Below are 21,862 nucleotides of genomic sequence, written 5' to 3' on the forward strand. Positions count from 1 at the left end.
TTTTTTTTTGTGTTGCATTAGGCAGCAAACACTGCGAAATTAAGTCGCTCTACGTGTGCACCTCCGTGGGTTGTTGTGGTGAACTACACGCCACACTTGTGAGCATCCGGCACCGTGTCTTATTTTCAGATACCGGACTTGCCACATGGAACGAGGTCGGGCAAGAGGTTTGACAAGCCAGTTCCAATTAGGTCCGGATCTCAGACGGCAAAGGAACACAATTGGTTGATTGCGCCGTTGCCTCCGTCAAACTCATCCCCTCATTGAAAACTGCTCAATTTCCCTCCTTACGCGGCAATTCACACTCCCTTGCCAAACTCAGTGTCTGCAAGCCAGGACGAGACGGAAATGCCTGAAGGACAATCAAGCGGTAAAGGGAAGGGCCCAGAGCCAGGGCCTGCGGCGCCGCAATTCATTTCCGTCGATCAGCTGGCCGTGTTGCTGCAGAACATCAGCAGGCCGGTTGAACCAAAGAAGGAGGTGAAATCTGGGACGGAGCGGGTGGTTGCGTTGGCGGATGCACTCTCAAGGTACCAGAAGCTTGGAAAGGCAATTGAACCGCAGCTCGCTGAAGATGGGGTCAATTTTCCTGACTGGGATCTGTCGCTAAGGGCTACCGTCACACGAGTGTTTGAGTCAGCGGATTACTTTGCGGCAACTGGCCATGATGAGGACTCAGATCGAGCGGCACTTACCGGGGTACTCGTCGAGAATAGTGTGCACTCTTTGCTTGTGTCAACGGTTTGGGGCAAGACTGGGAGAGTGGCGTACACCACGCTGCAAGCTAGGTTTGCGAACGTTTCTTGGACTTACATTATGTCCAGGTGGGCCAAGGCGAGTGACCCAAGCGACATATCGTTGGATCTGAACAACGCATACGCGGAGATGCAGACGTGCCTGGACGAAATCAAGAAGAGGGTGGGGGGTATCAGTAAGGATCTAGTGTTGGCTTTGTTGACACATTAGAGATGTCACCCACACTTTCAGGGCATTGCGAATGCTTTGGATGCACGGATCGCGGTCAATCCAAAGGGTATGATTTCCTCAAAAACTATTCTGGAAATCGCGGGACGAATGAACACCAGCCCTATGCCGCAGCAGTCGTCAGTATTTGCGTATCGGTCGGCGGGTGGTGCGGCGGTTTCTGGATTGAGTGCAAAGGGATTGAACAATCAGCCCAAGTCAATGGCTGGAAAGAGCAACTCGTGGGCGAGGAGGGTCTTGACGGAGAAGAATCTGTGTTGGTACTGCTACGAATGGGGCCATTGGATTAACGACTGCCCTTTGAAGAAAGCGCTCAAGCCGCCGGTTGGGGACCCGCGATTGTTGAACCCAAATGCCAAGCTGAAGAAGTCAGAAACATGTCACCCAGCGTTGCAAGGAAGATCTGGTGCGGCCGTGGCGTCAATAGAAAGGGAGTCGGGCAGTGGTGATGCAGCCCTATTGGACTCTGGAGCGACGGACAGCGTTAGCAACAATGTTTGTTTTTTCACATCTTTGCGGCCAGTTTCCATGTCCCTTATTGTTGCATCTACAGATTGGTTTCCCGTGAAACAAGTTGGAAACATCGAACTGCCGACGCCTTATGGGACGCTGAAGGTTACAAATGTCCTGTATTGCCCTAGCATCAGCGGAACGATCATCTCGTTGGGGAAATTCAAGCGTTGGGACGGCAAGGTGAGATGGGATGGCGAGCGGTATACCTTAGTGCAAGGAGGTGTTTTATTTCCTTCCATTGAAATGAATGATCGCTGTTTCCTGCGGTTTTCTGTCCCTGCGCCTGTCGTGGATGCGATATCGGTTGAGAGTTGTGTGGTTCATGAGCGGATAGGTCACCTTTCTTTGCGAATGTTGAAAGGGTCTGTGAGAAAGGGGGCGGTGTTGGATGTGCCGGATTTTGAGTCTTCTCCAAATAGAAGCTGCGACACATGCGCGACAATGAAGGCGACGCATTCGCCGGTGGATTTGCCATCACGGGATATCTGTTTGGAGCCGGGGGACGTCATTGCGGTGGATCTGATCGGACCATACGATGTGTCTCTAGATAAATTCAAGTATGTGCTCTCCGTGCAGGATTTACACTCTGGGATGGTATCAGCAATACCTGTCAAGTCAAAAGGGGATGCTACTCAAGAGGTCATCAACTGGATCCGGAAGTTTAAAAACTTGTCAAGCTGGAAGGTGAAACGTCTACGCACCAATAATGCGCTGGAATTTGTAAGGAGTGGGGCGTTGAGTGATTTTCTTGCCTCTGAAGGGATTGTGCACGAGAAGTCGGTGCCTCATGAACATCACCAGAATGGCGCTATTGAGCGGGTCAACCGGACGTTAACCGAGATGGCGAGATCTCTTTTGCATACAAAGCGGCTCCCGAAGTACTTGTGGTCTTACGCGTTTCGGCAGGCGGCGTTTATCTTCAATAGGTTGGTGCACCGCGGAAAGGAAGTGACGCCTTTTGAGAGGGTACTTGGGACAAAGCCTTTGTTGGGAATGTTGCGAGTGTTTGGGTGTCTAGCGTACGTGTTTGATCATACACACCGGAAGCAGATGGCTCCTTATTCATCAAGGATGCGGCATGTTGGCGTCGCGGCGGATTCGAAGGGGTGGCTGCTCTGGGACGAGAAGACGAGGAAGGTCATCACAGCAGCGTCGGTACAGTTTGAGGAAGCCAAACCTGTGGTATTGTTGGAGACCGGCGAGGCTGCGGGTGACATCGGAGCTGTTCTATCGGCCATAGAATGCGTGAAGCTTGGGGATTTTGGGTTGGGCGACGAGTTGGACCTGCAAGACGCGGTGATGGCGGCGCTCGAGTCAAGGGACCCATATGGAGGCGACTCACCGACGTACCAGGAGGCAATTGGCTCTCCCGAGGCGGAGGAATGGCGGGGAGCTATGGACAAGGAACGTGGATCGCTGGAGGAGCTAGGAGTGGCGATAGAGGACGATCCACCGGCGGATAAGAAGAAGCTACTGAGATCAAGGTGGCTGTTGGGCACCAAGCGGACAATGCAGGGGGATATTCGACGGCGGAAGGCGCGGATAATTGTTGGGGGGCATCGGCAGATAAAGAGGGTGAACTACGACGAAACGTTTGCGCCCACCCCGACGTTTGCGTCGATGAGGACAGCGCTAACGGTCGCCGCGAAGAACAAGTGGCCGGTTGGATTTTTTGATGTGAAGATGGCTTTTCTTCACAGTGATATCGATGAGGACGTCTGGGTCGTGCCGCCGCCGGGATATCCTGTGACGCCGGGTAAGGTGTGGAAACTGAAGAAGGCTCTGTATGGAACAAAGCAGGCGGGGCGCTGCTGGTGGTTGCATTTGAAGGCGTCGCTGGAGAAGATCGGTTTCGAGGCCAACCCGCAAGACTTGAGCACCTACACCTACAAGGAAGGAGCAAACACGGCGTTTCTGTGGATCCATGTGGACGATGGTCTGCTGGTGGCGAGTTCAAATGAATTGATGGTGCGCCTGAAAGCTGGATTGTCGGAGGCGCTCACGTTGAAGTGGGATGACACACTGTCTTCACTTGTTGGGATTCAAATTCGGCAAACTGAGAAGGGCTATCGACTTCAGCAGCCTTCCCTCATCCAGAAACTGCTAGATATGGACGGGTCGGCGCTCACATCTGCAGTTCCTTTGCAAGATAGTAATCTACGGTCAAATCTCTCGACGAGCCCTGATGTGCGGTACTTGTCTTACATTGGTATACTATTGTACATTGCGCAGGGGACCAGGCCGGATATATCCTATGCGACTCATTACTTGGCCCGTTTCTCTCTGGGGACGGATGAGAGTCACTGGGCGGCTCTGAAGAGGCTCGTGGCGTATGTCAGGACAACGGCACATTTTGAACTTCGTGTGGAACCTGAAGAGACGGAGCAGCCATTGAAAACATATGTCGATGCAAGTTGGATGGGCGAAGGAGCGCGTTCGCACCACGGGTTTATCACAATGCTCTGGTCGGTGCCACTTGCATGGAATGCGAAAAGGCAAGCGGTTGTGGCGAAGTCGACCTGTCAAGCTGAATATATCGCGTTGTCGATGGCATGCGACGAGGCCATCTGGATGGCTGGGATTGTGGAGCCGTTGGTGGGAAAGTTGACGCCGGGACTTTTCTGCGACAACAAAGCCGCTGTGAAGATCGCTTCAAACACCGCGAGCATGAAGAGAACAAAAAACATTGATTGAGAATTCCACATCACTAACGAGCATCTACAGAAGGGCGCCATCAGTCTTCAGTGGGTGGCGGGTTCTGATCAACTGGCCGACTGCTTCACAAAGGCGCTGGGGGGTAATCTGGTGGAGAAATTCAATGGTGCAATTTTTAGGGAACAAAGGTGGTCAAGTGAGTGACTTTCCCTTGACTATGCACCGGTTGGGTTGCACTGGAGTCGCAGTTCACCCTGCCACTCCAGTGAGCATTTGGGACGCCTTTCTTTCTGCAACTTCACAGGCTCTTGTGGCGACAAGGCGGAACAACCGAAGGCGGAGGCGTGGTCGTTCATTGGCCCTCTATCATCCACTTTATTTCTTCCTGTTATGGTTTATTTTTCCCTTATTTTGTGATTTGTATAGTGTTGTTGTCTGTTCTTTCTGGTTTCTTCTGGTTCTGTGTCTTTTATTTGTTTAATCTCTCAAGTCCGTATAAATCTAGTCTTGTGTCTTTGTTTTATTTATCTCTATTGGATTCTTGTCTTCTCTCATTTTTTCTCTATCATTTCTTTTCCACTCTGGGTCAGGTTGTTTGTTGTGGGGGGGAATGTAGGGGTTTACACAACAAGTCATGTATATAGTTACGAGTTGTAGGGGGATTCGACCCCCGGGGGAATTTGAAATCTTGACTCTTTACCACTATCTCGCACTACACCAAAAGCATGGACAAGAAGGCACTAGGGATGCAAACCCAAATTCCTAGAGACAACCCACTAGATTTTTGTGTGTCGGATGTAATTGGACCACTTAATCTAGACATCAACGGCTGCCGATATCTCGTAACCCTGCATGATCACGCGAGCACATACACTTTCTGCGCGCCGATGGCGAACCGAAGCGAGGTACCAGAGAAGATTATGGGTTGGATTCGTCACTTGAAGACTGCCCTTGGTAAAGCGCTCTCTTATCTCCGCTGTGACAACGCTCTGGAGTACACAAAGAGCCTCAAGCCGCAATTGGAGGCGATTGGGACGACACTAGCGCCAGTGACGCCTTACTCTCCCTCTCAAAATGGGGAAGCCGAGCGTGTCAACCGTACTCTTGGTGACATGGCTCGAACCATGCTGCATGCGAGTGAGCTACCGTTGATCTGGTGGAGCTTTGCTTACTCAACAGCTGCACATCTCCATAACAGGCTCCCCAATACAAGAACTGGGGAAAAGTCGCCCCTCAAAATCCTCTATAAAGTCAAACCAATCGCGGAAACCCTCTATCCCTTTGGAGCGAGGGCAATCATTCATATCCCAAAGGAAAGACGCAAGAAACTTGATGAACGCGCTAGAGAAGGACAACTTTTGGGCTATCCGACGTCTGGCTCAGGTTGGTTGTTCTGGGTACTGAGTGAACAACAAATGGTGCACTCGGCCTCCGTGAAATTCCCGGATTTCCAGCGCTTGCCTGTTGAGAAAGCTCGGACTCAACCTTCCCCTGACCTCGTTGCACCGCCCAAAGAAGATCAACCATCGCAAGTTGACCTGATCCTCAAGCAAATCATGCTGAGACTTGGGGAAGAAAAAACGGCTGAAGTGGCGGAAGAAGAGCGGCGCCAGATGGGATTACTGTTGACTGACGAAGAGCATAATCTACCCAAGAACATCAAACAAGCATTGTCGGGACCGGATGGGCAGCTTTGGCGAGCGGCGGCTGAGTATGAAATGATGAAGTTTGGCCAACTCGAGGTGTGGATCCCGACAACGGCGCCTAAAGGTTGCAAGGCCCTGGGTGCCCGGTGGGTGTTCTCTATCAAAAGAAAACCAGATGGCACGGTCGACAAGTACCGCGCGCGCTATGTAGCTGAGGGGTTCAATCAGCAGATGGGACTTGATTACAAAGAAACATATGCGCCGACCGCTTCACTCAACACACTCAGGTTGCTCATCTCAATCGCCATATCAAACAAGTTTGCAACGGCCACCTTTGACGTCAGCTCAGCTTACCTTTACAGTCCCATTGAGGAAGAGGTGTATATACAACCTCCGGTTGAGATCACTCCCTCACTCAAAGGGAAGGTAATGAAGCTCAAGAAGGCACTGTATGGTACCAAGCAGGCCGCACGGTGCTGGTGGAAATTCTTCCAGAATACTGTGGGCTCCCTTGGCTTTGAGGCTAGCGAAATGGAACCCTCACTCTACCTGTTCCGGCGCGGTGAAAATTTCATCATTATCTGGCTTCACGTGGATGATGGTTTTGCGCTTTTGTCTCACAGCAAGCTACTGGAAGAATTACGCATAGGAATGGAATCACAGTTGGAAATCAAATGGTCGAATAATGTTCAACGCCTGGTTGGCATCAATTTTGTTTGGGACGGGGCACACCTGAAGCTGAACCAATCTCTCATGGCAAACCAGATTGTCCAGACCTATCAACGGAAGACGTACGGACACCACTGCCCGCTTCCTGAGACGGATCTTGAAACTTCAGCAAGCGATGCAATAGATCAGACAAGCTTCAGGTCTGTCATTGGCTCGTTGATGTACTTGGCTTGCAGAACGCGCCCGGACATTGCTTATGCAGTTAATCTGTTGGCGAGGTTTTGCGCAACACCGTTGGATGACCACTGGACGGCTTTGGATTGGTTGATTGGGTATTTGGCGCGGACAGCGGACAAGGCTTTGGTTTTCACGGCGGGATTGGGGGGGCTTCACCTGTGGACGGATGCGAATTGGGGAGGCAAACACAAGCGGTCGACAACTGGTTACCTGCTGACCCATGACAGAAACAGCATTGCATGGGGGTCGAAGCGGCAGATGGTGGTGGCAATGTCAACTTGTGCGGCGGAGTATTTGGCGCTATTGGAAGGTGCGCAACAAATGGCGCATTTGCTCAACATATTTGAGGAGCTCAACTATCAACCTCAACTGGCGATGCATTGCGACAATGAAGCTGCTATACTCATTGTGACGGACAATACTTCAAAAAAGAAAACTAAGTATCTACGTCGGGCGTTTTATTTTGTGAATGATTTGATTCGGGAAAACAAGATCAACATCTCCTGGACTAGCACAAACGACCAACTGGCGGATGTATTGACAAAAAGGCTTGGACCGACAAAAATGAAAGGGGCCCTGGATCAACTTGGCGTAGGCGGGTAGTGTTTGCAATCTTGGGGGGGGGGGGGTGTTAGCGTAGGACGGTACAAGCAAGATTCGTAACACATACTCATGTACTTAGAGCTAAAACCTAGTTAGTGAGACCGGGGAATCTTCCCCCGGTTAGGTCTAACTTCATGTACTTAGTCTGGTCGATCCCGCGCCCCGGCTCCAATCTTTTCCTCACCGAGATTGGAGACCGGGATCCGTCAGTGCCGATAGCTGATCTGCGACGGGACTGTATCGACCAGTACCCATTTGCCCCTGGCATCTTATAGCAAGGAAGGGACTTGGGTCAAGTTCGACGAACAGTCTCGTCCAGCAGACGGGTGCAACCTCGCCGGCCGAGAGGGATGGCCTCCGGTCAACAAGACTGTACTGTACAGTTCTGTTGACCGGAGGCCATCCCTACACACCATGGGTCGGGCGGAAGAAATTGCCCGTCGGCGGGGTTATGGAGTCCCGCCGGCTGGGAGTTGATCTGCATTCCGGTCAACGCGTGCTGTACACCATGGGAGCAGCTCGACGCCAAGCTTAGCAAGAGGAAAGCATCGCGCCAAGATCTTTCACTGGGAGCAATGCTATCCGCTCAACGAGTTGGTACAACTGTCATCAACCGGGAGGGATTAAGGGAATCCTCCCGGTCTAGGTAAATGACTAAACCGCTCTCAAGAGGCACTGGTAAAGAAGGAGGGGGGGATCAAATTTCTTCGATAAGCCATAGATCGTCACCGAGCCAATGAACGTTGTCGACGCCGATGCCCTTGTTCACAGCGCGCATATCGGCTGCAGACTTCTGAGTGAAGCCGATTGCGCAGGCGGAAGATTTGCCCTCGGCATGGACGGCGACGGGGGTATGTGCAGGCAGCTCCTCGGGAAGGCGGGCACCTGGAGAAGTCAGTCCCGGACACATGATGTTGGCCCCTGAAAGTACAAACTTGATCGCCCCCCGATCTACCTGTACATGGGGCAATAACGTCGGATCTTGCTCCGCACAACTTTCGTCAGCTTTCTCTGAGCGTGTGTATCCTGCTCTTTGAGCTCACTTACATTGGTGCAAAAGTTTCAAGGTAGGGAAATACGGGCCATCGAAATGTTGGAAGAATAGCGGGGTCTTTTTGCAGACCAAGATCGAAACGTGTTCTCTACTAGAGGGTTTTCGGAGCAAGAAATCGAGTATCAGCATCAGCAGCACACAAGTTAGGAAATTCGCATATTTTTTGGAAGAAGAAGAAGAATGGTACCATTTCAAGAGATTAAGGGATTCTTTTTTAGGCCAAAGGGATTCCAGGAGAGTAATTCGATCAGCAGGATTCGAAGCAGGATGATCAAGGCTGGAGGAAGGGTCTGTTTCGTTTTTATTTTCGGGGTCTTCTTCTATCAAGGGTTGGTTGAGTGCGGGGAATTGCTGGGTTAGTTTGGATCGGATGGCTCGTTGTGTTGATGATTTGATGATCGTGTTCGATGCCACATCTTCTTTGAGGTTGAACCTTCCCAGTTTCGGTCATCAGTTTTCGCTCAGATTCGCAGTTCCTTGGCCAGTCCATAAATACTTTGCCGGCTTGAGCAGTGAAACACTAACTTTTTAAACATTCCCACTTGGTTGGTTGCTGTCCAATCGAGGCCCTCCAAGACCAACGAGGCTTGGATGTCTGCTGTGGGCGGGAGGGGGCCACCAGCTGCGGAAGTGGGGGTTCGGCAGCTCGCATATGGTCATTTAGCAATGTGCCTCCCAGGCCCAGCAGAGCAGACATGGCCAGCTCGACAACCGAAACGAGCGGCCCACCCGGCCATATCCTTTCGACCACCGATGGCGAGACGGCTTTCTTTCGATCGATTATCAGGTACCGTCCTCGCGGATCCAGTCGACACTTCTCGATGGTCGGGATCTGTAAAGACTTGGAACGAGAGCTGCAGACCGTCATCCCTTCTGATGAGATTTGGAAGGCGTTGAGAACTTGTTACGACCTCGACATCCTCGCCGAGATGGTCTGTTCTTCGCTTTTCCTCAGAAGAGGAGAAACTCCCGGAGCATTAATCAAAAACATTTTCATTATGATGAATGATAGGAGCCCGATGAGCCAGATGAGATCGAGCGCAGCAAATCGACCATCGAACTGTTACGATCAAAGCAGCAGACCTTCTTCCGAGAGTTCCAGCTACCGATACACCCCACGATACCAGCTGAGCAGTCATTCCAGAGTTTGGTTGATGAGCGTCGACTCGAAAGTTCGTCGGGGCGGGCGTCGCCAGAGCAGCGTTCGCCGGGCGGGGCAAGCTCTCCGCGTCGACGGACGACAACAAACTCGTTAAAGCTGCACCTCGATCGCTCCGGCCAGTCCTCCTCCAGGTACCTTAACCCCTCATCTGCCAAGGCCGGCGCCGATCATCGCCCGAGCGATTCCAACATCCAAGAAGGCATGGAGAGTGACTTGACCGAGCAGGAGGATTACGAAGACGAGGATGACGACGACGATGATGCTAAAGAAATCGAGGGCAAAGAGGATGAGGAGGAGGACGAAGAAGAAGAACCGGCACCTGGGCGTCAGTTCTTCTAAACAAGCCAACCATCAGAGATCACCCTTGATTCGACCGTAACAGAACGCATACTAACCTCTCAATTTATCGTTTCATTGATTGTAAACCGAATCAGCCAGGGCCAAAAAGCCGAAAACATCTAACAAAACCGATTATCATCCACCAACGACATCCAGTAGTCGCTCACGCAACACCGGCAACTCAAACAAAGCTTCGATAGTCGCAACGACGACGATAAGTAATAGTAACACACCTTCCACAAGTAGATCTCGGACCCGGGGAAGATGGAAAAGGGTTGGTTGTCTCTTTTTTTGGTATGCATAACTATCTGTCCTCCCTCTCTGATCGCTCACTTTTGCTTGCTTGACTTCCAGTGAATACCTCTCCACACACACATCCACTCGCAGACCATAGCACGGTGGTATTCGACGCCTCTTGTGGGCCCGTCGGATAGTCGAGTATTTGGAGATATTCGACTTAAAAACTCCCAAAAATCACCAAAAACAAGGAAAAAAGACATTCGATGCTTTTCTTTTCTGTGAATCCAGAATTCTCAATTTCATTTCAGACAGTCGTGTATTTCATTTAAGACCTATTTTTATTCAACTCGGTGTGTATTATATGTAGATTTTTGAGAGGGAAAGTTGAAATAAACATTAAAAATTGAAAACTAAGGCCCTGTTTGGAGCCAATATAAATATAGGTGATATAATCATTTGTAAATTCAATAAAAAATACAAAACTCAACATAAAGAATCCAATTTTTTTGTAGGAAACCTACAGTACTGGTCTCATCAACTATGAAGTCAGATTTAACTGATTCAGCCATCTTCAGCACCATAATACCATTATATTGCTTTGTTTTGGTCAAAAGCAATATAATGGTACTACAGTACTGAATATGGCTGAATCAGTTGAATCTGACTTCATAATTAAAGAGACCAGTATTGTAGGTTGCCTAGAAAAAATATTTGGAGGCTTTATGTTGAATTTTGTAGTTTTCATTGAATTAACCAATGATTGTATCACCTATATTTATATCGGCTCCAAACAGGGCCTAATCATCAATTTTAATGGACTTATATGCCTCATCAACTTAGAGTCTGTACCATACGTTTTTTTTTTTTTTTTGGAATAGATTCCCACGTGAATCAAAAAAGCACTTTGCCATTTTCTTGACTTCTTGAGAAACAGGTTCACCTAAATTGATGTACATGCCGCAGGAACCAGTTCCTTGTACAACATACACCAAGCATAACTAGGACTCACGGGCGGGAGGGGGGGCAAGCAGCGGAGCTGTGCACGCCGCCAGTGGAGGCCCATGCCTTAAGTGGGAATTCCTGTGTGATGAGTTTTTTGATTTTGCCTGAAAACCCTCTTTTTGACTTCCTCCTTGCTTGTGTGAACTGAATTCCTTTCCCAGGCCATAAAGGCCTGCTTTGTGTCTTTCCTTTGGTGTCATGTAGCTTTTTTTATGACTCCTCACTATTTTTATAGTGATTTTTGAAAAGTATGACTTTTCAGGGTTTGAGGACTTGTTTTGGGGTGCGCGGGTTGCTCAAACCGCTCGTTCAAGCAAAAAAAAGTTCAAAGTATGATTTTATAAAATTCATTATAAAATCACAAGGTTCTGCATGTCTTATGGTTTTGGGTTGGATGAACAGAAAATGCAGATGTTCAAGAAGCTCTGAACAAACATCCTCAAAGTTTTGATCAGGATGCCGGGTGAGTGCAGCTACAAGTTTTCTCCCACCAAAAGTGGGAAACTCTCATGCAAGTGTGCTAACCTATGGCCCAAGTCTCCCCTGCAGGGAGTTTGCTTTGCAAACCAACCAGCCACGCTTCCTGTGGCTGGCCCCCCGCAGCAGCAGACTTGTAAAGTTTGAACATACACATTCACCAGGGAAGCTTGGGGGGCACTCCCCAGGGAGTGCCTTACCTTGAATTTTCTTCATAACATGGCACAATGTCTACTAAATCATATGTATAATCAAACATGAAATGATATACAACTATATATGAAGTATCTATAACTTGGCTGGAACTCGTCTGTAACTTAGTAGTAACTCAACTGGACCATGTGTCTGTAACCAAGTTTAACTAAAGTGTAAAGCACCACTCACACACTGTTTGTACCAGAGAGTGAAATCAATCTGAATGGTGTTGGGACCATTTCACCCTCATGTACCTGTTGCTGTGGCCTAAAAAGAATGTGTTTGGTGTGGGATTTGTCACCCTATTGTACGCGCAAGCAGTAGGGTGACAAATCATAGTCCATAAGGGAAGTTACAGATAAATCTTCCTTAATTTTACCCTCATTTACTCGTCACAAATTCCCCTCTGGCATAAAAAGTGCCTGCTTTGTCACCCTATTGTACGCACGTACAATAGTGCGACAAATCACACAGTTTTCAGAGCAGATGTCAATGTTTCCCAAGTAAAAGAGTGTGTCACAGTTGGGAAATAATTCAGCTGGAAATTAACCTCTGGTCTGTAAAGTTTGTAACTTGTGTGTGTGATTTGTCATCTATTGTACTAGGGTGAAAAATCACGCACTTTTCAGATCAGAGGGACATGTCCAGCTGCATTTTTTCCAAACTGTGTCACCTTGATTTACTTGGCAGAAATTCCCCTCTGGTCTGAAAAGTGTGTTATTTGTCACCCTATTGTACGTGCGTACAATGGGGTGACAAATCACACACTTTTAATACCAGAGAAGTAAATGAGGGTAAAATTTAAGAAATATTTAGCTGTAACTGCCCTGAATGGACTATGATTTGTCACCCTATTGTACGCGCGTACAATAGGATGACAAATCAGACACAAATCACACATTCTTCAGACCAGAGGAGCATTTGCGTCTAAGTTCATGAACTGTGTCACCCTCATGTATCCAGATGGCATAAATTTCTCCTGCACTTGTGCAAATACTAAACATTTTTGCACTTCTGATATTTTCTTTATCCAAATCTAGGCAATTGTGTTTCAGGCATGATGTATATTTGATGAAGGCAGTTTGCCCCAATGTAAAAAATTTCAGATGCAAGAGCTACCTGGTTTTCAAATTTAGAACTTAAGTTGTGATTGAAATGAACTTTACTTCAAGATGAATTCAACATATTTGAATGATAGTTCATGTTGAATAGTTACATATCACTCCAAATTAGATTTATATCTAATTTGTAGTGATATGTAACTATTCAACATGAACTATAAATCTAATTTGGAGTGATATGTAACTATTCAACATGAACTATCATTCAAATATGTTGAATAGTTCTTACCCAGTAATTAAACAATTTAAAATCACATTGTAAGCAATTCCTCCCCAGTTCAGACAAAAACTAACACCAAATTAAGCCGTGGCACTCCCTGGGGAGTGCCCTCAAAGCTTCCCTGGTGATTGCTCCCAGTCCCTCCTCACACCTCCCAGAAACCTTACTACTCCACTTGATGACCTAACCCTGGTCATTGAGTGGAGCATACCCTCCAATCAATAACCAGTCAAAACTGGTCATCCATTGGAGGGTATACATATTCCACTCAATGTCCGGTGTTGACCGGTCATTGATTGGAGGGTATACATACTCTGCTCAATGTCCGGTAAACACTGGTCATCCATTGGAATATACTCTCCAATTGATGACCAGTGTTGATTGGTCATTGATTGGAGGGTGTACCCCACTTGATGATCTGTCATCCCACTATGGTCAACACCGGTCATTGAGTGAAGTACACCCTCCAATCAATGACCAGGATGAGCAGTCATTAATTGGAGGAAGTATACTCTACCAAATGGCCAGGATGAGAGGTCATTGATTGGAGGGTATGACAAGTCATCCCACTGATGTAGTGGAGTGTGAGGAGAAATGGTTTCTCAAAGCTGGAGAAACAGGGGGACACCTGTTTCTGGAAACACTTGTTTTTTGATGAGAATCAAACCTGGAATCTACCCAGAATTTTTGTGCGGTACATGATTCTGATTCAAAATAGATTCTTGCAAAAAAAAGTTGAAACTTGCTCAAGAATCTATTTTTCTCCACAATGGTATGCACCCTAAATTTGCCCTTTTCCAAAATTGCCTTAACTCTCAAATTCCCTCTATGGTTTATCAGTACTAAAACTTGGCTAAGAATTGAGAAGATAGTGCCACACTTAAGATCTAGTGTAAAGATGGCATGTGGATACCCGTTGGCGGGCACCCGGTACCTGCCGGCGGGTACTCATTGCTCTGGCGGGTCATCAGCTTAGAAAAAAATGTTCCAAAGCTGAGAATCATCTTGGAAAAGGCTTGTGCAGAGCTGAGGATCAGCTGGGAAAATACTGTGCCAAAGATTAACACCAGCTGGGCCAAGAATTTTCAAAATCTGAGCATAAGCTGAGCCAATATGTAAGAGTCTCAGATAGACTCTTCACTACAGATCAGGGCTCAGGATTCAGGGTCAGGTGTTCAGGTTCAGGGGCAGGCTCAGGGACAAGACTCTCAGTTCTTGGAGGGAATTCTATAACCAAACTTCTTATTGCAAAAGAGCTAGCTCAGAGGAGGTGGTCAGTACTTCCCTACTTACATACAATTGATATGAAGAAAGGAGAAGAGAGGGAAGGAATGTTTGAGTGCTCAACTAGCTCAGAGGAAGTGGTCAATACTTTCCTACTGAGCTAGGAGGGCGCAGGGAGTTGAGGCCTAAGGGTCCTGCCAGAAGTGGTTCCATGACTTCTTTTTGATTGTTCCTGTGATCCCGCAGGGCGTGGGGTCACACAATACTGGTCCAAAGCTTAGAATTGGCTGAGCCAAGGTTTTTCCAAAGCTGAGAATTAGGTGTTTAAGACTATTCAAAAGATGAGTATCACCTGAGCCAAGGCTTTTCTGCAGCTGAGCATCAGCTGAGCCAAGGCTGGTCTACAGCTGAGCATCAGCTGATCCAAGACTGGTCTACAGCAACAATACATCTATTACGCTATATTTAATTAGTGCCACTAAAAAAGTAGCATAGCGCTTGCCGCTAATAATCTGGGCAGTTAGTGATAGCGGTAACAGTCCAGCGCTACATATAGCGTGCAGCATAGCGACACCCTTGCTACACTATTTCCCTGTGCCGTGTAGTTTAGCTTTTTGAAGGCGCTAACACTAAAAATAGCTGTATTTTAGCGCCAAAGCCGCTACACCCACTAAAACATTGCTACATGCCAGTTTAGCGGGATAAATGCCAAATATTCAAACTAGCTCAAATTAGCGCAGTAATTAGTGCATCAATAGTTTATAGATTCTGGATGCTAGAGGTCTGGTTTTCTCCCAGATGAGATAAATACCGCTAATTATTCAATATTACCGCTAATTATTCAATATTACCGCTAATTATTCAATATTACCGCTGATTATTCAATATTACCGCTAATTATTCAATATTACCGCTAATTATTCAATATTAGTAGTTATTACCGCTAATTATTTGTTAAATTAGTGTAGCAATAAGCAATGCTAATTTATTGCTATATTAGCGCAGAGTTGCTAAATATAGCTGAAGCATAGCAATCAGACGCTAAAAACCGCTACTTTCTAGCGATTAAAATCTATGATTTTTTCTGAATTAAAAGTTAGCTGTAACTGTAATACCACCAATGCTACAATTTAGTTTAGCATAGCGGCGTTAAAAAGCCGCTAATTTAGGGTATTACACGCTAACTGTAGCGTAATAGATGCATTGCTGTCTACAGCTGAGCCAAGGCTGTTCTACAGCTGAGCATTGTCTGAGCCAAGGCTGGTCCACAGCTGAGCATCAGCTGAGCCAAGTTTGGTCCACAGCTGAGCATCAGCTGAGCCAAGGCTGGTTCACAGATGAGCGCCAGCTGTTACAGGAGTGGTCAGAAGCTGAGCATTGGCTGGGCCAAGATTGATCCAAAGCTGAAAATCAGCTGAGCCAATACTGGTCCAAAGCTGAGCATTGGCTGGGCCAATGATAGTCCTAATGTGAGTCTAAGCTGAGCCATGACTGGACTAAATCTAAGAACCAGCTGTGCCAGGACTGGTTCAAAGCTGAGCATGAGCTGGACCCCAAAGCTGAGCATGAGATGGGCACCAGAGCTGTGCATGAGATGCAAGCCAAAGCTGAGTATCAGCTGACCAGAAATGAGGATTAGTGGTGCCCAGCCAAAACTGAGGATCTCCTGTGGAAATTCTGAAAGGTAAGTAGATGGGGGGGGGAGATGTTGTTAGATGGTGGGTAGCCTGCTGAAGCTGGCATGATGTCACTTATCATCAAGTGATTTTTTTTTTCCTGGTGATACCTGAAAAAAAACCAAAAGTACCCACGGTACCCGCCAAAAAGACCTGGGTACCTGCTGCCGCGTGTCCGGGTACGTGTCTGGTCATCAAGAAATGGCTGAAAAAGAAGCAGGTAACCATACCCGTTGCGGGTACCCGGGTCTACTGTGAAGCCACGCCCTCTGGAATCAAGCATGGGTTTCACACAACTATCCCAGATGATCACATCAGCAACCACCACCACAACCATTTTGACTCAACGCTCCCGCCCCCTCCTAGCTCTGTAGAGAAATGCTGACTTCTATCTACTGAGCTAGGTATGTTTCCCCCATCTCTTCCTGTCAGCCGGGCTACTATAATAAGTTAGAGCCCGGCTAACTATTATACCAGTGTTTTTAAACTGTACATACTAATTGCGGCGCAGAGCGCTGCGCATGAAAAATAACAATGAATATGTAATATGCCTCCCCTCAAAAAATGGATAGAGTCAAGGAGAGGGTAACAGAACTCCAGCCGCAGGAATTGGCCGGAGAAAGAACATAACAAATGTTCTAAACCTTTTCTCAGGCCAAGAGAACGGGTTGCCAGATACTCTCAGAAGATACTAAACTGCAAGTATTATACTCAAGAGTTTGGATGAAAGCGGCCGGGGCAGAGTAGTAACAAAAGTAAACTAATACTCCTCCCCCGGCCAAAGAATAATTATTGAGAGACAACATTGTGAACCAAGCTATTCCTTGAACCAAGGAATAGCGCTACACGTCATTGAGAACAATGAACGGGAGTGAAGAGAGTAGTAGAATCCTCTGTCACTCCTGTCCAACATGCTCGTTCCCCTGGCCAAGAAGCCAAGAATGTATTTGCAAAAGATCTACAACCCTACCGGTTGTAGCCCAAGTACATAACCAGGGTCCTTTGAGCAAGTAGAGAGGCCCTTCAGATACATTTTTAACCACCTCAAAGCCTTGCCAGTCTTGCCCTCGTCTAACCTACCTGTACGCCAGCCTGACCTTACCTTGACCTTGGTTTATTTGAATTGGTTGTCTTGTTTTGCCGCAGACCCTTGCTGAGAGTAAGTCTGCGTTTTTTTCCCTTTTCTACCGGGATTTTATCCCAAAACCCTATCCTGGGTGCGTTTTGACGTACAACAACCCCCTTAACTGGGCCCCAGAAGTCACAGGCTGTAAAAACCTCTGCGCACCCAGTGCGAAAACCCTGTAAGAACCTTGGAGGGCAGTTAAACACCCCAGGTGCTCCTGGCCCCTCTGTTAAACCCCTTTTTTGGGTATATTAGAAATAACTTATCCAAGTTATTTCACATTTCATCCGCGCTTTTTGCCGCGCGCACCACCGCACTCCTGTGTAGTCACCGGTGTAGCTAAAAGAGTTTTTAATCTTGGCATCACCGTGCCTGAAACTTCCTTTCAATTCTCTTTCTTCTACTTTCTTCATTTAATTGTATATAGTAGAGAAATGCTGACTTCCATCCACTGAGCAAGATTTGCAATACATACTGTTGGGTTCTAGAAATTCTCTCCAAGACTCTAGGTCTTGTCTAGCCCCAAACTTGCACTGGATCTTTTGAGATCACACTCACTGGACTGTGGTGAAGAGTCTGAGACTCTTACATCTACATTGCCATCTTTAATCTAGTTTACTCCCAGAGTTCATTACAGGAGGGCTGTCAGCCTGTGTCATGCCAAGGACAATAATCCTTCTAGCTACACGAGCTGCAAAGTGAAATTATAGAGTTATAATGACTCTAGGGATGATATCCAAGGCTTTGGATAGGTTGTGTGGCGTAAAAAATAGAGAAAAAGTAGTTTAATTATGTTAATAAAATTAATCTAAGTATATTAAATCCACGCTTTCGTGGAAATTGGGATCAAGGGTTCCCCCTGCATTTTTCTGAAAAGGGGTGGCAAATGATCTATAATTGCCACTTGTCTCCCACCTCTCATTTCCTCAGGTATCAATACCATCAGAAAATTAAATTATAGTCCCCGAACATAAATGCCTCGGACTGGCCCCCCAATCCCTGAAGCAGGAATGAAAAGGGGCCGGGTTCAACCCCCTCGTGCCAGTTGCAATTGCAAGGGCAGGAGAGGGGCAAAAAACTGTGAATTAATTAAATAAGGTCCTCAGGTCACTCGCAAGTGCAAAGTGACGGAGGGGGGCTAAAATATAACTGCGCAAATGCAGCAGGTTTATGAAAGGTTATGGTTAACCCCTCGGACCTATCACAAGTGTGATGGCGGAGGGACCAGGGCGAGCTTGCTCTACCCGTGAAAGCGCAACGGGGGAACTCAAGCCGCCAGCGGAAAACCACTCAATGATCAACCCATTATATGGTCAAAGGGCTTCTTGCCTGTTTCTCCTTACCGGTATTTTTCACAGGTTTTTCACAGGGATGTTTCATCGAGAATCTTCATTGGGAAACTGATATTCCCGTTTAGATAATGTTTCGTCGCTTCCGGATCAGGGCTGACCTTTCAGCTTGCGGTTTCGATACGATCACGCAACCGTAACCACTCGTAGAGGACTACACCTCCCGGAAAGGCATATACATACATACTCCTAATGTAAGTCATCCTCCGAGTGAACTCTTAGCTGGCCGTTTTTTTCCGATTTACAACTCTTGCTTTCCCCCCCACGTTTGATTCCCAAGGGCCCGTGAATCATAGAGTGCAGGAAGCCTTGTATTTTACCCCTTGGCAGGGATCTTTGCTGCCTAGCGAAGAAGAAGGCTAATATTATACTGGATACTCGATGTTTTCTATTCATGATTTGATGTACAGGTCACACATCGGGTCGCTTCGCAACTCAGCTAACCATTGACGAGGTCTTTGATCAATCAGGGTCTTTTCACAGGGGCGTTAGTTCACATTAATCTGGTCCAGCACCTGGTTGCAGATTCTCAGGCTCCACTACCCGTGAGTGCATCTGCGAATTCCGCCGGCAGTGCCTTGTCACTTGTCCTGAAAGGTTGCAGTCATCGGACCCTCGAGTCAAGTTTCAATTGGTACCCTGATTGGCGCCACACAGGGACCGGGCCTCAAACGCTTGTGGTAAGAAACTGTTGCTTGGTTCAATTTTACTTCCCTTGGCGCTAACAACTACCTCATGCATAGTGTTCTCCCTGACTGGGCGAATACCTTTAAAAGAGAGGCTTTTGCCACACTGATTCTTACTTCACTCGGCATCAACTCACCTACTACGCTCCCGTTTTGTCTCATTGCCGCCTTCTCCTCAAAACCCTGCTGAGCTTGCTCCGCTGCTGTTGTTTTTTCCTCAAAGCAATCACTCGCTGTTCCTTTACACTCGTCTTCGCCGACCCCTCAAGCAGAACTCGAAACTCCCGCTCCGCCCTCTCCCTGTAGGTCTCAATTCGAGTGTTTAAATCAAAAACTTTAGTACAATTGATCTCATTATTATCCACATTGTTAACAATTTACCTTCTAATTATTTTATATTGGTTTCCACCTTAGCCTTCACCAAGACAGCGCCAGAACTCGACCGTAACGCGCACCACCGATCCTCACCAGCACATCTAACATTATAATAGATTAGGAATGGCTATGAACAGGAACCCAAACCACCCCGTTCACATGACAAGCATGTACAAACCTCTCGCGGATGTACGTTGCCCCCATGCGTCATACGTGTGACGTTTTCGCTAAAGGTCCCCACAGTCTGTTCCAGAAAACATACGCGCAAACCAGTACGGTAACGTGACGACGCAATCATTCTTGCAATGCGCCGGTGTTGACGGGGCTGCCCAAAGAGACTTTGAGATCACTCTCACTACAAACACCGCCCTTGCCAACGTCCTGGCTGCGAATGTTGTCTACTTCATGGCTGGGAAGTTAATTGCGACGAACGACGGCAAGACGCCAATTTTGACGTACAATCAACATTCGGTCTCGCGCGTCAGGGAAATTGGCGAGGAGGGGTTTGATTTCGCCAATAAGGCAAGTGTAATCGGCCTCGGAATCGTCATCAAACAAGAAGAAGTCACTGCCGGGAATGACAGAGCCCTCGAAGTCACAATGGAGCATAGTGATTGGGATTCTCAAGTAAGCCATCCAGTCTTTCAATCTCGCGCAGAAACTGAGCTGTTACTGCTAGGAACGACGTCACAAATCCTTCAAGGTCAAATATGTTGTCCCCGGGTCAAAAAACCTTTATCAAGACTCACGCGCTCTACGTCATTGGGCGGGAATGTGAAATCAGCGGGGTTTTAGTCGACTTTGACCTTGATCAAAAAATGGCTGTCATTTTGGTAAGGACTTATCATTTTTTCCCTCACAGCTTGCTGACCGGATAACAATTACAGGTCAACGACTGCAGTATAACCAGCGGGCACCAACCCAGCCGAGCAAGTGGCTCAGGCTCACCTGCAAAGTTGGGTCCTCATGGCAAAGGAAGAAACATGTGCGTGGCCCGGAGACTAGGCAGCAATTAGCCACTGACTGAAAGTGATTTATAGATTGAAGCTTGGATCGGAAGACCCGACCTCTCCATTAACTACACCGAGCGCTTCCCCCTGCAAAAGGATCTTCACGAAGATGTCGCCGGACCCCGTTCCCTCTGGCTCTAAGGGCAAGGCGAAGGCGGTCATTGAAGAAGAATCTGCCGGTGAAGAAGACGATGAGGTGGAAGTCGAGCCTGAGGCAGAGGAAGACGATGAAGAGGAGGTGGCAGTTAAACCAACCCGAGGTCGACCGCGCAAGGCTATCCTCTTGGATGCTGCCAAACGCCTCAAGAAGTTGTGAGGTTTACAGGTTGGTGCGTAATCTCCCGTGCCGTAGTAGGCGAATAGGCCATTCTGACGGGAATGTATCCACTCAGACACCCTAGGTGGAGCGGTTTTTTTCCAAACTCCTCGCACATAAGTCAGTTTTATCAGCGACATAGTATCGGCCGAGTGTCAGGCGCGGCGGCTCTACAAGGCGCTTGTTGACTTAATATCAAACGAAGCGTTGCCAAACCAATCTTACAGAAAGTCTGTAATTTCCTCTAATCTGAAGCGTCTGTTTTCCTTCTCCCTTCGTCCTACAGTTTGAGGATCATTTTTTGTCCGGAATTCAAGGTCCTTTGAAGCAACTATGAGCAAGTTCCAAAATTTTTTTGTCAACTGGAATGTAAAACATACAGTGATCAAGTGAGATGTGACAAATTGGAAGCAAAGGGGCGTGGTACTATCAAGTCGCAGGGAAATGGTGTCTGTTGTCTTAAGTTTGCGTGAAAACATTTGAACGAGAGAGATCTTCTTACAGGGGCGATGCTACGGCGAACGCAAATATGTGCCTACTCCACGCTGGAGTTCATAAATGAAGACTCGCCGCATTAATTGGGTGATCTGACCCGAGTATTGTTGAGCCGCTTAGCTGAAATGACAATGCCCCCCAAATCCCCGATGACCTGATTGACTAAAACTGAAGGGAAGGGGGGAGTCTCATAGTGCGGTGAGCGCCCTGTAACTGAACTGGCCAAAGGCATACAGTTGATTCTGATGGGAAGCACCACTTAATGTTTCAGCCACCAACGCTAATGGTCTCAAGATTAATGACTTGGCACGGACGATTGCGCAAGAGAGAAGAACGCGAAAACCAGCCGGGGCGAACGGCCCGAGAAGGTCAGCGCAACGCTCAAGCCTCGCATGATGAGCACAGACTGTATAGCGGCAGACATATCTTGATCAGAACCGGCTAAATTTTTGTATGGACCAAACTGGTCCAGGTTTTGATAGAAATAT

At 47.6% G+C, this 21,862-nt stretch overlaps 3 protein-coding genes across 3 annotated transcripts; 2 read left to right on the forward strand and 1 right to left on the reverse strand.

Moving 5' to 3' along the window:
* Window positions 1-8,004: 8,004 nt before the first annotated feature.
* Window positions 8,005-8,897, reverse strand: PtA15_8A264 (uncharacterized protein; the record flags this gene model as incomplete). Its single annotated transcript, XM_053171675.1, has 4 exons — window positions 8,005-8,288; window positions 8,355-8,452; window positions 8,549-8,794; window positions 8,887-8,897. 4 exons carry the CDS (start codon window positions 8,895-8,897, stop codon window positions 8,005-8,007), a joined length of 639 nt encoding a protein of 212 aa, XP_053022915.1.
* Window positions 8,898-9,056: 159 nt separating this feature from the next.
* PtA15_8A265 (uncharacterized protein) lies at window positions 9,057-10,219 on the forward strand (the record flags this gene model as incomplete). The annotated part of the gene is made up of 4 exons (XM_053171676.1): window positions 9,057-9,293; window positions 9,374-9,848; window positions 9,958-10,136; window positions 10,217-10,219. The coding sequence occupies 4 exons, from the start codon at window positions 9,057-9,059 to the stop codon at window positions 10,217-10,219; spliced, it is 894 nt and encodes a 297-aa protein (XP_053022916.1).
* Window positions 10,220-20,672: 10,453 nt separating this feature from the next.
* PtA15_8A266 (uncharacterized protein) lies at window positions 20,673-20,879 on the forward strand (the record flags this gene model as incomplete). The annotated part of the gene is made up of 1 exon (XM_053171677.1): window positions 20,673-20,879. The coding sequence occupies one exon, from the start codon at window positions 20,673-20,675 to the stop codon at window positions 20,877-20,879; it is 207 nt and encodes a 68-aa protein (XP_053022917.1).
* Window positions 20,880-21,862: the final 983 nt, after the last annotated feature.

This window comes from Puccinia triticina, chromosome 8A (genome assembly GCF_026914185.1).
Source record: "Puccinia triticina chromosome 8A, complete sequence".
In the NCBI taxonomy this organism is placed as follows: Eukaryota; Fungi; Basidiomycota; class Pucciniomycetes; order Pucciniales; family Pucciniaceae; genus Puccinia; species Puccinia triticina.